The 13762-nt window shown below is 39.0% G+C and overlaps 4 protein-coding genes across 6 annotated transcripts; 2 read left to right on the top strand and 2 right to left on the bottom strand.

Moving 5' to 3' along the window:
* Window positions 1–20: 20 nt before the first annotated feature.
* LOC110810267 (G-type lectin S-receptor-like serine/threonine-protein kinase At4g27290) lies at window positions 21–4647 on the bottom strand. Its single transcript, XM_022036373.2, has 7 exons — window positions 2278–4647; window positions 1886–2026; window positions 1672–1796; window positions 1332–1542; window positions 925–1162; window positions 610–763; window positions 21–491 (listed from the first exon to the last, which is right to left on the bottom strand). Exons 1-7 carry the CDS (start codon window positions 3515–3517, stop codon window positions 141–143), a joined length of 2460 nt encoding a protein of 819 aa, XP_021892065.2. The 5' UTR covers window positions 3518–4647; the 3' UTR covers window positions 21–140.
* Window positions 4648–5955: 1308 nt separating this feature from the next.
* LOC110810268 (transmembrane protein, putative (DUF677)) lies at window positions 5956–7548 on the top strand. Of its 2 annotated transcripts, XM_022036374.2 has the most exons (3): window positions 5956–6066; window positions 6162–6238; window positions 6337–7548. In XM_022036374.2, exons 2-3 carry the CDS (start codon window positions 6190–6192, stop codon window positions 7407–7409), a joined length of 1122 nt encoding a protein of 373 aa, XP_021892066.1. In that variant the 5' UTR covers window positions 5956–6066; window positions 6162–6189; the 3' UTR covers window positions 7410–7548. The 2 variants fall into 2 exon arrangements, with proteins under 2 accessions (XP_021892066.1, XP_088067694.1); XM_088211568.1 differs by lacking the exon at window positions 6162–6238 and having other exon boundaries at window positions 5992–6066.
* A 330-nt stretch (window positions 7549–7878) lies between these two features.
* PEL3 (HXXXD-type acyl-transferase family protein) lies at window positions 7879–9821 on the top strand. Its single transcript, XM_022036458.2, has 2 exons — window positions 7879–8413; window positions 8708–9821. Exons 1-2 carry the CDS (start codon window positions 7967–7969, stop codon window positions 9602–9604), a joined length of 1344 nt encoding a protein of 447 aa, XP_021892150.2. The 5' UTR covers window positions 7879–7966; the 3' UTR covers window positions 9605–9821.
* A 92-nt stretch (window positions 9822–9913) lies between these two features.
* Window positions 9914–13637, bottom strand: HCF106 (Bacterial sec-independent translocation protein mttA/Hcf106). 2 transcript variants are annotated; one of them, XM_022036460.2, is made up of 7 exons: window positions 13520–13637; window positions 12822–13299; window positions 12580–12701; window positions 11079–11138; window positions 10832–10988; window positions 10290–10439; window positions 9914–10206 (listed from the first exon to the last, which is right to left on the bottom strand). In XM_022036460.2, the coding sequence occupies exons 2-7, from the start codon at window positions 13024–13026 to the stop codon at window positions 10145–10147; spliced, it is 756 nt and encodes a 251-aa protein (XP_021892152.1). In that variant the 5' UTR covers window positions 13027–13299; window positions 13520–13637; the 3' UTR covers window positions 9914–10144. The 2 variants fall into 2 exon arrangements, with proteins under 2 accessions (XP_021892152.1, XP_021892151.1); XM_022036459.2 differs by having other exon boundaries at window positions 9914–10212; window positions 13520–13631.
* Between the last annotated feature and the right edge of the window lie 125 nt (window positions 13638–13762).

Below are 13762 nucleotides of genomic sequence, written 5' to 3'. Positions count from 1 at the left end.
AAGATTTCTTATAATAAGATAATAAAATAAATGCATTTGGATTGGGTATTATATGCTGTAAGGATTAACAGGAGAGTAAAGTAAAGGATTAACAGCAAGTGTTGCTACTTCAGAATTTCCTACCGTTGCCTCCGAGGAGTTTAACAGGTTGAGAAACTTCCTCCATTGGCTTCTTCTCTTTTCGATTTTGTATTAACCACAGGAGCGGAAGTTCCTTCGTTAGCTACGTCGTTTCCCGGTGCGAGCATAACTACAGAGGCAGAACTTCTTTGAAAGAAGAAACCGGGTTGTTCCGGTTGAGGCAATGTTCCTGCATCATCGCTCGTCAACATGAAAACAACAGAAGACATTGGAGGTCTGCTTTCTGGATACTGTTGGACACACAGTAGTCCCACTTGAACACACCTAAGTACTTGATGTCTAACACATGATGCTTTCAGGCATTTGTCCATTACTTCCAGGGGATCGGCGTCTCTCCACAGCAACCATGTCTGTGTAAAAAAAAAGTTGCAGCTTATATGCTTAGATGTCTTAAGAAGAAAAATGAAAGGGAAACACAATTGAAGTCTAAGGGTTGTGTGTGTGTGTGTGTGTGTGTATCTTCCTTACATGGCCCAGAAGGTTCAGCTGGCGATGAGCAGTATGACTATATCCTGGATTCCTCTTTCCACTAATAATCTCCAGTATAAGCACGCCCAAGCTAAAGATGTCAGATTTTACTGAAAAAGTTCCCTCGAGCACGTACTCCGGTGACATATAACCACTGAGTAGAAGTATCAAATCATGAGTTTCTCACATTCATGATCTCTCCAATTAAGTTCAAATGCAATTGCCCCCAAAATTCTTACACAAAACATGCACTAGTTATACCAGTTAAGCTGTCCAACTGGAATGCAGTAGTAGGAGATTTTTGGGATCACTTACTATGTTCCAACAACTCTTGTTGTCTGCATTTCTTCATTGTTACCTTCGAAAGTTCTAGCCAATCCAAAGTCTGAAATTTTAGGATTCATGTTACTGTCTAGTAAAATATTACTTGCTTTGAGATCCCGATGAATAATTGGGAGTTTGGAGTCTTGGTGTAGGTAGAGAAGTCCTCGGGCAATCCCCATGATAATATCAAAACGTTTTGGCCATGGCAGAAGTGCTTTGCCTTTTTGATCTGCACATAATTCCCACTATAATGAATCTTGAAATTAGACATTAATATTTTATGCTATTGTTTTTGTCTTGCATTTTCCAAGAGCAAGAACAGGCCTGGACTTCAATTTAAATGCAATAATTAGCCAAAAAGAGAAGAATTATCTACTAAAGGATAGAAATAGTTATACCAAAGATGAAATGGTGCAGACTTTTGTTGGGCATAAACTCGTAGATCAACATTCTTTCATCTTTTGCTGCACAGATACCCAAAAGAGCAACAAGATTCTTGTGTTGAAGTTTGGCAATTGCAACAATTTCAGCTCTAAATTCTTCGATGCCCTGTTGCGAATCCTTTGCCAACCTTTTCACAGCCACTTCTTGCCCTGTTGAAAGAGTCCCCTGCTTGTGTTCACGCAGAAGAAGCAACATGTGCTAAGTTGTTGATTTAGCAGAAACCATAAACTGCATATTATTTTATGGGTTTTAGTTGCAATCTGAACAGGACTAAAATTTCGTCATATCGAATACCTTGTAAACAGGACCAAAACCGCCTTTTCCAATAATATTCTCATTAGAGAAATTGTTTGTGGCCTTGCGAATGGTGGTGAAATCAAATACTGTCACATCCAAATCCACATTCCTGACTTGCTTGGCTGGTAATAATTAATCATCCAATCTCTTTTAGTCTCGTAAGTATCTTCTGTAGAAACAAAAACAACATGATATGGACAACTGTGCTTACCTTTTCTCCCCTTTTTCGTCCAGAAAATGCAGAATACAATGCCCACAATCAGATTGCCTGCAGCAATGAGTGAATATGGCAGGACCGAATATAGTAGGATAGAATTCATGAATTTCTCCCAATCATAGATATTGTTTGGCCCTGCGAAAGAAAAAAAATCAGCAAAAAACAGAATCAGTTCTTCACCTTCTGCTACCATAGGCTACACCTTTCATTTTTGTGCAAAAGAAGAGGTGCATGCATCAAGATTCCAGCAGAACATTACATTATTTTCATACTCATGCACATCTAGAAGACCCGTATTACACCCAATAAAAGGGTCAAATGGACAGGCTAATTTGTACAGCTACCCCCAATTAAATAGCATTTAAAAAAATGAGTTATATGCTTACCTTGCTTTGGAGTGGTTCTTATGTAAATCTCTTGACCCCTGTACTCATCTGAGACCTCCCTCATATCAATCAGGTCGCCATACCACAGCAAACAACCCTTTTTGTCAGGTAAATTTGACTTAGCATACGCCGTACATGAACAGTTATTCAAGCATTCTTCTTTACATTCTTGCAGGTCTAAACTATTCTTCAACTGAACCTGCAACAGGTCTGGCAACTTCACTCCTGCAAGTCTCGTGAACTCTCCTTCTGCTTTGCAATCTACTTCTGATACCCTTGCACATTTGTGAACCTCAGGTTTCTCCACAAACCCGTTCAAGCAGTTACAGGCTTTTTCTTTGCTAATACTGCAAACACTGTTGGCACCACAATAATTATAACTATCGCAGCGATCGAATGGCATAGTGTACCAACTATGCCAACGTTCTTCTTCCATATCAAGTATCATTCTTTTTGTAAAACCCGTTCCGTTCAAGGTTAGATGTATAACCAAGGTGTCACTAATGGATTCATACATGTAATAAATCTCATCCTGAGTAGATACCATAGTAGGTCTAAAAATAAAGTTGGGAACTGCTGAAACACCAGCAAACTTGTCTCCATCCCATGGCCCAGACCTGAAATTTCTAATTGACCCGTTGCTGACAACCAATTCAGGCAAAACATCAATGTTAAGCCTGTAAGTAAAATCTCCAGGAGAGGGATCATCAGGACTTCTCCATGACGTCAGGAATTTTTCATGTTTAGTATTTAAATCCCATCCCAGCTTCATTCCAGGCAGTAACGTGTCTGATGGGTAATCAAAGCTCTGCCAAAGATATGGATTCCTACTAGTATTTCCACAGATGATAAAGTTTCCGGAATCCAGAATCTGAGCAATTGGATTCTCTTCGAGCCTGGAAAGATTTGCAGACCAAATAACATTCTTCGCTCCATCGAGAAGAACCAGGTTCCCGATTTTGCTTATGGAAAAAATACCACTTGTATTGTTAATTGCTTGATCTCTATTCGCAACCCAAACAACTGAGCGAGGACACTTCTGGTACCATACTCCGAGGTACCTGTTCAGCGAGTTAGGAGGAGAAAAGAAACCTAACACAAACTTTTGTGTGGGGGAGACTAGCGTTTCTCCATCACTTAAGGGTTGGTTTGGAGTAATTCTGTCATTGGCAAATGATCTCTCCAACATAGACAACAACACAAGGAAACAAAAGAAAGTGAAGAAACTAGATCTATCCATTATAAATCTCCTGCCTCGAAAGACTATCTTTTCTTACTACTTAAAAGTGATGATTCTAGGCTTGAAAAACTAGCAGAGGAAGTGCTCACTGAGGCAATTTATCAATTATCCTCAAGGAAATTGGCCTCGACACTGAAGTTGAAAACATTATTTTGTATGATTAATTATGGGACGAGGCACAGTCAGTTTACTAACAGAGAAAAATCATGCATGAAGCAAGTGAAACTAATTAAAACCAAGACTACTAAGGCTTCCAGTAATGCTGAACATCGGGACTAAAACAACTTGCCAAAATTCTTGGTAGTAAACAAACAGGTGATAAAATTAACCAATTCCAATGGCAAGAATCAGTTTGAATTTTATGATCGCTGGACAAATGTACGACATGTAAAAACAATACAATCCATGCTCTTTCCCAACCTTGAGAAAGCCCGCACTCGTTACTCTGAAATTTACTTCGAGACAGATTCGTTTTGTTATCATCTTTAGCTCATTTCTTTTATTTCTTCTCTCAGGTTTCAACAGAATCTCTTATGATTTCGCGTATCATTTGAAAAGGTATGAATATCGGTGATTGGCGATATGATAAAATAAGTCTAAGAATGAAATAAATTTTTCAGTTTCCAAAAACAAAGCAAACAATTGATTCATTTCCTTTAATAATGCCAAAACGAAGTCAAATTTTCAAAAATTAAGCATTAATTTTCGGACGAAATAAATTCGTTATTCCACGAGTATATTCGCAGAATCAGTTCTTACCTCCACAGCTGCTTCTCGCTGTGAAATGGATGTTTCCATATCCTCGGCCAAATACCTCAAGAACAGCGACGGGCGCAACAGAGAGTCCGCAAGCTCAGACTGTACGCCGTCGTCTGAGTGGATCCCAAGAACAATGCTCCACCGAGGTCGACGAGGAGGACGACACGTCTCCCGCCTGAGACGAGGTCTTAACGATCCACTTGCCGCGCCCTATCCATGACGATGAGTTCTCTGCGTCGACATTTTCCGCGCCGGAGAAGACGACGACACTGACTGACATGACGTCCGCCCCGTCGACGAGCCAGCGGCGCCGTCGAGCTTCTCGCAGGTCCGAAATGCTCCGTTGCGAGACTAAAAGCCCAAGTCTCGCTAATATACGGGCTCATACTGTGTATGAATAATATATTGTTAGGCCCATTTTTATCCTTTATGGAAATAAAATAATTATTGCTAAAAATATAATTGGAATTTTATTATTTTTTAAAAAAAAAATTGAGATTTTTTAATTTAATTTTTTTTCTTAATTTTTTAAAAATAAAAAAACAAATATTAATTGGTTTGCATAAGCAATTATGTAATTATTAGTAAAATTAATTTGTGATTTTATTTTAATATTTAATTATTTAATCTAAACAATCATTCTTGAACAGCCAACAACCAGAGCTATTACTCACTACATCAAAAAATTTATATTAATGAAAGATGTAAATCCATCGGAAAATTAAAAATATGCATGTCGGATGAAATAGTTGTTGCTATCTGTTCTAATAACGAATCATTTATTTAACTGAATAACTAAATAAAATAGATAGACATTTCTCTTCTTCTCAATTGGAAGATCTCCTATATAGATAATACACATTCCAGTTGACTAACCCTAATTCTAATTATTTTATTTCGAAGCAAAAATATCTACGGGACGGTTCGCCCTATTCAGATATTCACGACTAAAAAGTATTGCATTCTCTTTCGAATAGGTTCTGAAAGGAAAAATAATGCTGGAATGCCACCAGACGTCTATTATTGAATTCACCCAACCCGATAGTACCAATTTTGTTTTGGGAACGTCCAGTGCCAAAGTCACTGAATGGGTAAGTCGCCAATCCGAGTGTAAAACGTCCTTCAAAATTTATTAGTAGTACCATAAATAATTTTTATTTAATTAAATAAAAAAATTAAATAGTTAAAAATTAAACCAATTATAATATTTCTACTAGAGATGATAATAGAACATAGACGAGACATGTTTTATCAAATTCAAACTCGATTTATTTTTATAAAGAGTGAATCTGAACATTTTGAGTAGATTTGTATTTTTTAAATTTTTTTTTCAAACTATGTCGAGTTTTTGAATTATGTATCTCAAATATGACTTAATTATTTTATTAATATAATTATATTTTTAATATAATATATTGTATTTATTAATATAACTATATTTACACTAATAATAATAAATAATATATATAAAGATGGAACTAGAAAATACCAATATATATATATATATGTACGTATACATATAAAGCATTAAAGAAAATACTATATATAATAAAAAATAATAAAAACAAAGAATTAATATACACCACACATATATATACACATGATTGGGCGGCGATAATGTGAAGGAAACATTTTGCATGTCTTGTAAGTATCCAAAGCTACGCGTTACCTTCCCTTCCACTACAAGGTCTATAACGCTATATAGACCACAAGTTATGGCACACCCTTAAATTCATTTCCATTTTCATATGCTACAAAAAAAATTTGTGTTCGTTGAAGATCAAATTCAGGTGAATATCAATGTGTATATGCACATATATATATATATATTTACCAATTTTTACTTACGAAATCATATACTTGGGTTTTTTTTTTTTTTTTACAGTGTTGATATTGGAATTAGACGAGATAAAATGAGCAATAGAGTTGGCACCCGTATAAAAAAATTTATTTCGTGTTATGGTAAAATGTTGTTTAATTATATTTTCGTACGTTAAAAGTTATTTTTATTGTATTACGATTAATATATATATATGAATTATTTAAAATTACTTGTGTAGGATCAATCGATGAATGTTCTAACGGAGAAGTAGAAGATGTGGATGTTCGAGAAGAATATACCAATGCGTTTCGAACGGAATCGTACAATAATTTTTGGGCACGTGTCGTTGCACTTCTCTATAGAGATTATGCCACGTGCACACCAACTACTGCAGCTCGGCTTCCGTCGTATCGACTTTTCGCCGAGCATTTGTTGGATCCGGATCAACAAATGGTTACCCGAATTCTCAAATTGGCCAAGATCCAACCCGCCACGCGCCCTCTCTTATCCGATTATTTCTCCGAAACTTCAAATGCTTCTCTCCTGTGCGGCTCATTGTTGAAAGATATTGACCGTACACGTGTCAAATATCGATCACTCCAAAAGACAATCCAATCATTAGAAATATCTACGGAATTACCCGAAAACCATATTTCGGGTCTAATGACCCAATTAACCGAATTTCTCAATTCGAAACACCCGTTCGCTTCAACGGCTCCATCTCCGTGCCGAGTTCAGATTATTCAAGCCAGATGTTCAAACTTGCTTAAACGGCTCGAGTCAAAGCGTGATAAGATTCAAGCCAAGTTTCGGCTCATGAATAGCTTAAAACACGGCTCGGGTCTTTTTGTTATTGCCTTAGCGGCTTCGGTAACGGCTATTGTTGCCACTCATGCATTGGCTGTGCTAGTGGCTGGACCTGGTTTTTTGGTGGCTTCGCTTGAGCTGGCTTCGGTGAAAAAGCTAGCCAGGTCTTCGGCTCAACTCGACGCAGCTGCAAAAGGGACGTATATATTGAACAGAGATCTTGATATAATAAGTCGGCTTGCGGCTCGGCTTGATGACGAGCTAGAGCGCATGCGAACTATGGGTAGATTTTGGCTTCAGAAAATGGATGATCGGCTTCAAGCCAGTTATGAAATGGCGCGCCAGCTGAAGAAAAGTGATGCTAGCTTCAGCCAACAGCTTGATGAGCTGGAAGAGCTTCTATATCTGTGCTTCATGACTATTAATAGAGCTAGAAATCTGGTTGTTAAACAAATTCTGGATCCGGGTCGACCCAAATGTTATTTTCAGATAATCTCAAAGTAATATGTATTTATATGTGTATGTATGTTTATGTATACGTCTTTATTCCAGAGATAAAAACTTTGCAATTCACAGTCTTTCTTTGTTTTCTACCTGTCTTTGCGCCTATGGTCAAAAGGAGCGAGCTCTTTTCTCTCTGTAATTTTCATGGCGAGTATACATTATATTTTATATATATGACAGAAAAAGAAATTGAACGTGCAAACATCTAAAGCTTAAAGTACAACTCCTAAAGCACAACGAACTTTCGAAAAGCACAAATCGTGAGGTGTTAATTATTTATGTTGACATTTACTACAACCTGCAACAACACTAATTAAGAGACTGAAGGGACTCTTAACGCACCACCCCTGCACTGATGACCACGAAGAAGAAAAAAGCATTAATGGCGTCACAACTGCTTCCTCTAATCTCCATTAATGCACCCCAACTGTAGACAAAGCACACGGCTTTATAAGTACACTTATTTCTTTGACAACAAAAACTCATGTACCCACTCTAAAAATCGTCCCAGACAAAGGTCTGTTCTTCAAGCTTAAAGGTTCCTGAGATCAGCAACAATGGCGGAAGAGGCTGATAAAGTGACGAAGGTGAAGATTACGAGCAAAACCCACGTGAGACCGAGCAAGACGATAGGGAAGAACGAGTGTCAGCTAGTGACGTTTGATCTCCCGTACGTTGCGTTTTACTATAACCAGAAGCTGTTGATTTATGGGGGCGGGCAGGATGAGTTTAAGGAGAATGTGGAGAAGCTTAAAGAAGGGCTGAAGGTGGTGTTGGAGGACTTTTATCAGCTGGCGGGGAGATTAGGGAAAGACGATGAAGGCGTGTTTAGGGTTGAGTACGATGATGAGATGGACGGCGTGGAGGTGTCCGAGGCGGTGGCTGACGAGATCAGTGTTGGTGATCTGACGGTGGAGGAGGGCACCGGTGCACTGAAGGACTTGATTCCTTATAATGGGATCTTGAACTTGGAAGGCCTTCGTCGGCCATTGTTGGCAATCCAGGTAATCAAATTGTAAATTTTTCTTTTTCTTTTTCAGAAATTAATTTATTGAGAGAGCTTTTTATTTATAATTTACCAGGAATTAATTTAAAAATTATATATTTATTAATAAGATAATACATATATACATATATATATAAGTTATTATTGTTTTCTTAAATTAAATAGGGTTGCTAGCTATTTCTCTCCGACATAAATTCAAATAGCGAATTTACAAAATGGGGCCCATTTAAGGCCCAAAATGAATCCGACCGGGCCCATCGGCCCAATAACCGTTTATTGTTCCTTTGGTCAGTTAACAAAGCTGAAGGATGGACTGGCTATGGGATTGGCGTTCAATCACGCGATCTTGGACGGGACTGCCACGTGGCACTTTATGAGCTCGTGGGCTCAGATCTGCACGGGCTCACCGTCAATCTCGGCCCAACCGTTCCTCGAACGGACGAAAGTGCGGGACACGCGCATGAAGCTCGACCTCTCCCTGCCCCCAGACCCGGTGGCGGCCGGCGCCGAATCTAACGGCGAAGCCAAACAGCAGGAGCCTAAGCTGCGGGAGAAGGTCTTCCGGTTCCCAGAATCCGCCGTCGATAAGATAAAGTCAACGGTCAACGCAAACCCTCCACCGGACGGCGCAAAGCCATTTTCCACGTTCCAATCACTCGCCGTTCACGTTTGGCGCCACGTCACGCACGCGCGCAACCTGAGGCCGGAAGACTACACGGTCTTCACCGTCTTTGCCGACTGCCGGAAGCGCGTGGAACCGCCAATGCCGGAGACCTACTTCGGCAACCTTATACAAGCCATCTTCACCGTAACCGCAGCGGGCCTCCTGTCGGCGAACCCGCCGGAGTTCGGCGCGTTGCTGATACAGAAAGCGATCGACGCGCACGACGCGAAGGCAATCGACGCACGGAACAAGGAGTGGGAGCAGTCGCCGAAGGTTTTCCAGTTCAAGGACGCCGGCGTGAACTGCGTGGCGGTCGGAAGCTCGCCGAGGTTTAAGGTGTACGATGTGGATTTCGGTTTCGGGAAGCCGGAGAGTGTGAGGAGCGGATCCAACAACAGGTTTGATGGGATGGTGTATCTGTACCAGGGGAAGAGTGGAGGGAGGAGCATTGACGTGGAGATCACCTTGGAAGCTTCCGCCATGGAGAGGCTGGAGAATGATAAGGAGTTTCTCATGGAGGTTTGATTGTTGTGGTAACTGGGTTGCATCTGGATCAATAATAATGATTTAAAGATTTGTACGGTAGTTCCGATGATGAGAAATATTTGTGCGATGTTGCTCATGGTCGGAAACTTCTGTCCGTGTTCCATGGATGAACTTCTAGTTTACAGTGACATGAAATGTGAGCTCTGTTATTGTTTCAATTTTAATTCATAATATTAACTGTAAGCTCCTTAGATTATGTTTTTCTAAAAACTGTTTCTTAAATATTATGAACTGGAACCTGCTATGAAATTTTCTTACAGCTGCAAACAAGGTTTACCAATGGAGGACTTAACAAAAACCCCAGAAGGCAAAGTGGGGGAGAAAAGATTTCATATAATTCCAAAATTTCAGTAGTTCTATTGCAACGGAAATAAAATACACATATATGCATGTACGTATTTTTTAATGAATTTCTAATGATTCTCTCTCTGTTTTCCTCCAAGAATCCTTTCTGGAAGTTCCAACTACATCTAGCGGGGCCATCGAGAAATGATATAACATTCCTCTGACAGCACAAGTTCATGTCTTGCTGTCAGACACTTGTGTTTGAGTTTGAGGGGTTGCAGAGGCAGTTTCTTGATCTGTTGCTGTTACCAATTTGTAGATAAAAAATGAGTAAGATCAAAGACCAAAAAAGAAACAGAGTTTTCAAAGAATAATTAACCTTGAGGCTGAGTTTCTGGTTTAAGCTGGCTTTCTCCGGAAGTGGAAGTTGGGTCCAACTGTAGAGCAGCCGATGCCTTGAGCTGCTCTTCTGTGATCTTTAGGTACGCCTCGCTGGTGTAAGCTTTGTCTTCTGGGGATAGAGCACCATCTGCAAGTATAGAAGAGTCACGGCGTTTAAGGCATGTCCTTGACAATATTAATTAAGAATGACTATAAATTAAGACAAATCACCAGTCATATTAAGTAACGGAAACATTACAGATCAAGAATATGTAACATAGATTATATAACACCTGACTTGTTAAATGATAATTCGAATATAAACCTTAACACAGCCCGTGCTAAGAAAAACATCACACTACAGGGTAGTAGGATTAGGAAATGGAGGAACTAGCAAGAAACGGAATACAAGAGCAAGAGCTTAATGTATTGTTTTCGATCAATCCAAAATGTGATTAACGTTTAAATACAGAGCAAGAAAAATACAAGGATTCTAATAGATTTTAAACAAGAATGTAGTAGGAAATACTTAATACTCACTGGGGTCGGCTACATTCCCCGGATTCTCACTGCTAGCAGGTGATGAGGAGATTGGTGAAGGAATGTTCGTTGCGTTGGAGCGGTATGAACTCGGTGTTGAAAGTTCATCAAGACCAATTTCCCGCTCAAGGGTGCTCTTGAATTCTCTTGAAACGTCCTGACAATTGATGCAGCCATAATAATATCTTAAACTTTCAAAAAAGTAAAAAAAAAAACATGAATAAAACTAATGGTTTCGTGCACCAACTTGTAATTCTCTAATGGTAGGCTGGAATGCTCGCAGAGTTTTTCCCAGGTTTCGTGCAACCTGCATTCAGACAACTTCTATGAAACATACCAACAGACACTAACATGATAAATTTGAACTCTTAACTATGTGCGCATTTAAGTATAAATACTGTAGTCAAATCCATTTTCCGGGTTTTGCTTACAGCAATACCAACATCGTCTTCTCGATTACTTGGGTTACCATTTGCAGCCCTTCTAAAAATAGAAGCAGAAATACATGTTCCGAGCAATGAAACATGTCTATTACAACTTAAATAAGTTGACCAGAATGTTGACCGAAGTAATGCAGAGCAATAGATAATGGTATCCAGTGGCTGTTAGACTTCTTATCTGGATTGGGCAGCTATGGACAACCGTGATCTTACCCATTATTACTGCAAATAAGGTAATCAATATACTTCAGGCCGATAGATAAGGCTGTCTAGCTGCCGTTTCACTTCTTAAGTTTGAGATCTCTAGAATGGTGGTTACTGAGGGCAGTAATCTTTTGTGTATTGAGCAGTTTGTTCAACTAATTCCAAATGTATATAAATTCATTACTACAGAAGTTAGATACTGTTGACTTTAAAAGGAAAAGGAAGCAAGGGACATAAATCATATCTCCCAATAAAACTCACTAAAGATATCTTGTACAGTTTAATGGGTGAGTATATGGCAATCTACGGGCAAACGAAAAACAATCTGTTCTTACAATTCATGATGATCGACATCTTTAGCTTCTGCCATAGCATATCAGAGGAATTTCCAATCTTCTAGGCACACCCTCATATTATTTCCAAAATAAGAACGAGAAAGAAATGTTCTCAACTCTGTGCGACACAAACTCATCCCTGAAGACCCCCAATTTCAATAAGCCAATTTCCAAATAAATGGAAGTCCAATAAATTTCGTTTTTCGACTAATTACCAAAAGCATTCTACAAAAGCACCATGAAGTCCTATCCAGACCAAATGGCGGTATTTTAATACTCAAAAAGTTTTATATTCCAAGCAAGTTTTCAAGAAACTACTCGAGTGTTAGCAAAAGCTGCTCTTTGGGGTCACATCGATTGGTTGAAAGGTCTGAAAGAAACTTCGTTCTAAGAGGATTAATCCTTAACTCTTTGGGAACCTTCCCTTCCTTAAAACATACAATATTTTGTTTTTGGTTCTTTTACAACCTCACACATATAATCTGTTTGATTATACCCGTTACACTTGCTTGGACATGTCCAACGAAATCCAACTAGCATAGGGTTTCATTGAGTTTAATGAAATTTGACACCTATTATTCTAATTCCGCTTCATAATTTGTATAAGCCCTATTAAAGGCTTATTTGCAAAAGAATTCCCCTCCAAACATAGCCTTATAGTGCTTAGAATTTCTTATTAAGCAGCCAATGACAGAAAGTACAAAGTATTAAGTCAGAATAAGCTAAGAGTAATTAGCAACTTAGCATCAGCCGTGTCCAGCAGACTCACCTCAGCAAGACCTTTAGGACCAAACACCAATAAAGCGACTACCCCAATCACCAGCGCCTCAGGAGCTCCAACCCCAAAAAGAGAAGCATGAACCACCTTACCTCTACACCTTCTCTTCCTCTCTGCAATACATTTCATCAAACAGTAAGATGACGAAACCATTAAGCACAAAACATAATTGAACTCCAAAAGAAGCGGACAAAAACTAGCAAAAACAAATGAACCCCAGATGAGTAGAGTACCTAATTTTAGAGATTTCGGAGAGATCGAAATACCCAGATGTCTCAGCCCACTATATGAAGAGAACTGAGCAGAACCCAGTTGGGAAAACCATGGAGAGACGTGAAATTTTGAGGCTTTGGAGTAGGGAACCAGGCAGATGGTTGATTTTGTGCTTGTGGACGGGGAACAACACAGAGAAACAGAAGCTGAAATTGGTGACGCCATGGCCGTGATCTGAAGGTATTATAACAGTGTTAACCTGGATTATTGATAGCACATTTCACGCCGTTTCAAGCCCACGATTATCCTCAGCGGAAGGCGAGACACACAGATATTATGAGTGCGGAATTGGAAAATGACATAGCAATCTCCCACAAGCCTGTTCTTTGTCGCAGACCAAAGATGAACAGGTGAGCTCCGTGTTGGGCTCGGTCGTCTAATTCCTTCTACCCTTAAAAAGCTTCTTTGGGCCGATTAGAATTACGATTTGGTTATATACTGAAAAATCGAAAATTTTGTTAAAGATCCAAGAAAGCCTGTGTCTTTTTTCAGCAGAATTGAGCAGCTGGGCTCTGGTGAACCCAGAAAGTTTCCGGGCTCATCACCCACAAAGAATAATAATTATATACACATAAAAAAATCAGCTCCCACCATAGCATGCATCTGTGTGTATCTGTGTGTGCGTGTATACATATAGTTAATGTAATATACTACTGACCCATAAATCATGTCGTTATTATGAGAAGCCAGCTTGACAAAGCATTTGCATGCTACAGGACTCTCTCTACATCAGCATTTATCTCCATAGATACGAGATGTAAATGAGGATCTTCTTCCCCCTCAAACAATACAATATATATTATCATATATATATATATATATATAGTTTTGTTGATTGTGTATACATATGTATATATATATATATTGAACAGTTAATTTCCATAGAAATTTAAGTTGGAGA

The sequence above is a fragment of the Carica papaya genome, chromosome 9 (assembly GCF_054855325.1).
Source record: "Carica papaya isolate Zhongbai chromosome 9, ASM5485532v1, whole genome shotgun sequence".
Lineage (NCBI taxonomy): Eukaryota > Viridiplantae > Streptophyta > Magnoliopsida > Brassicales > Caricaceae > Carica > Carica papaya.
The sequence above is the reverse complement of the archived record's forward strand: the minus strand, read 5'-3'. Positions and strand labels throughout refer to the sequence as shown.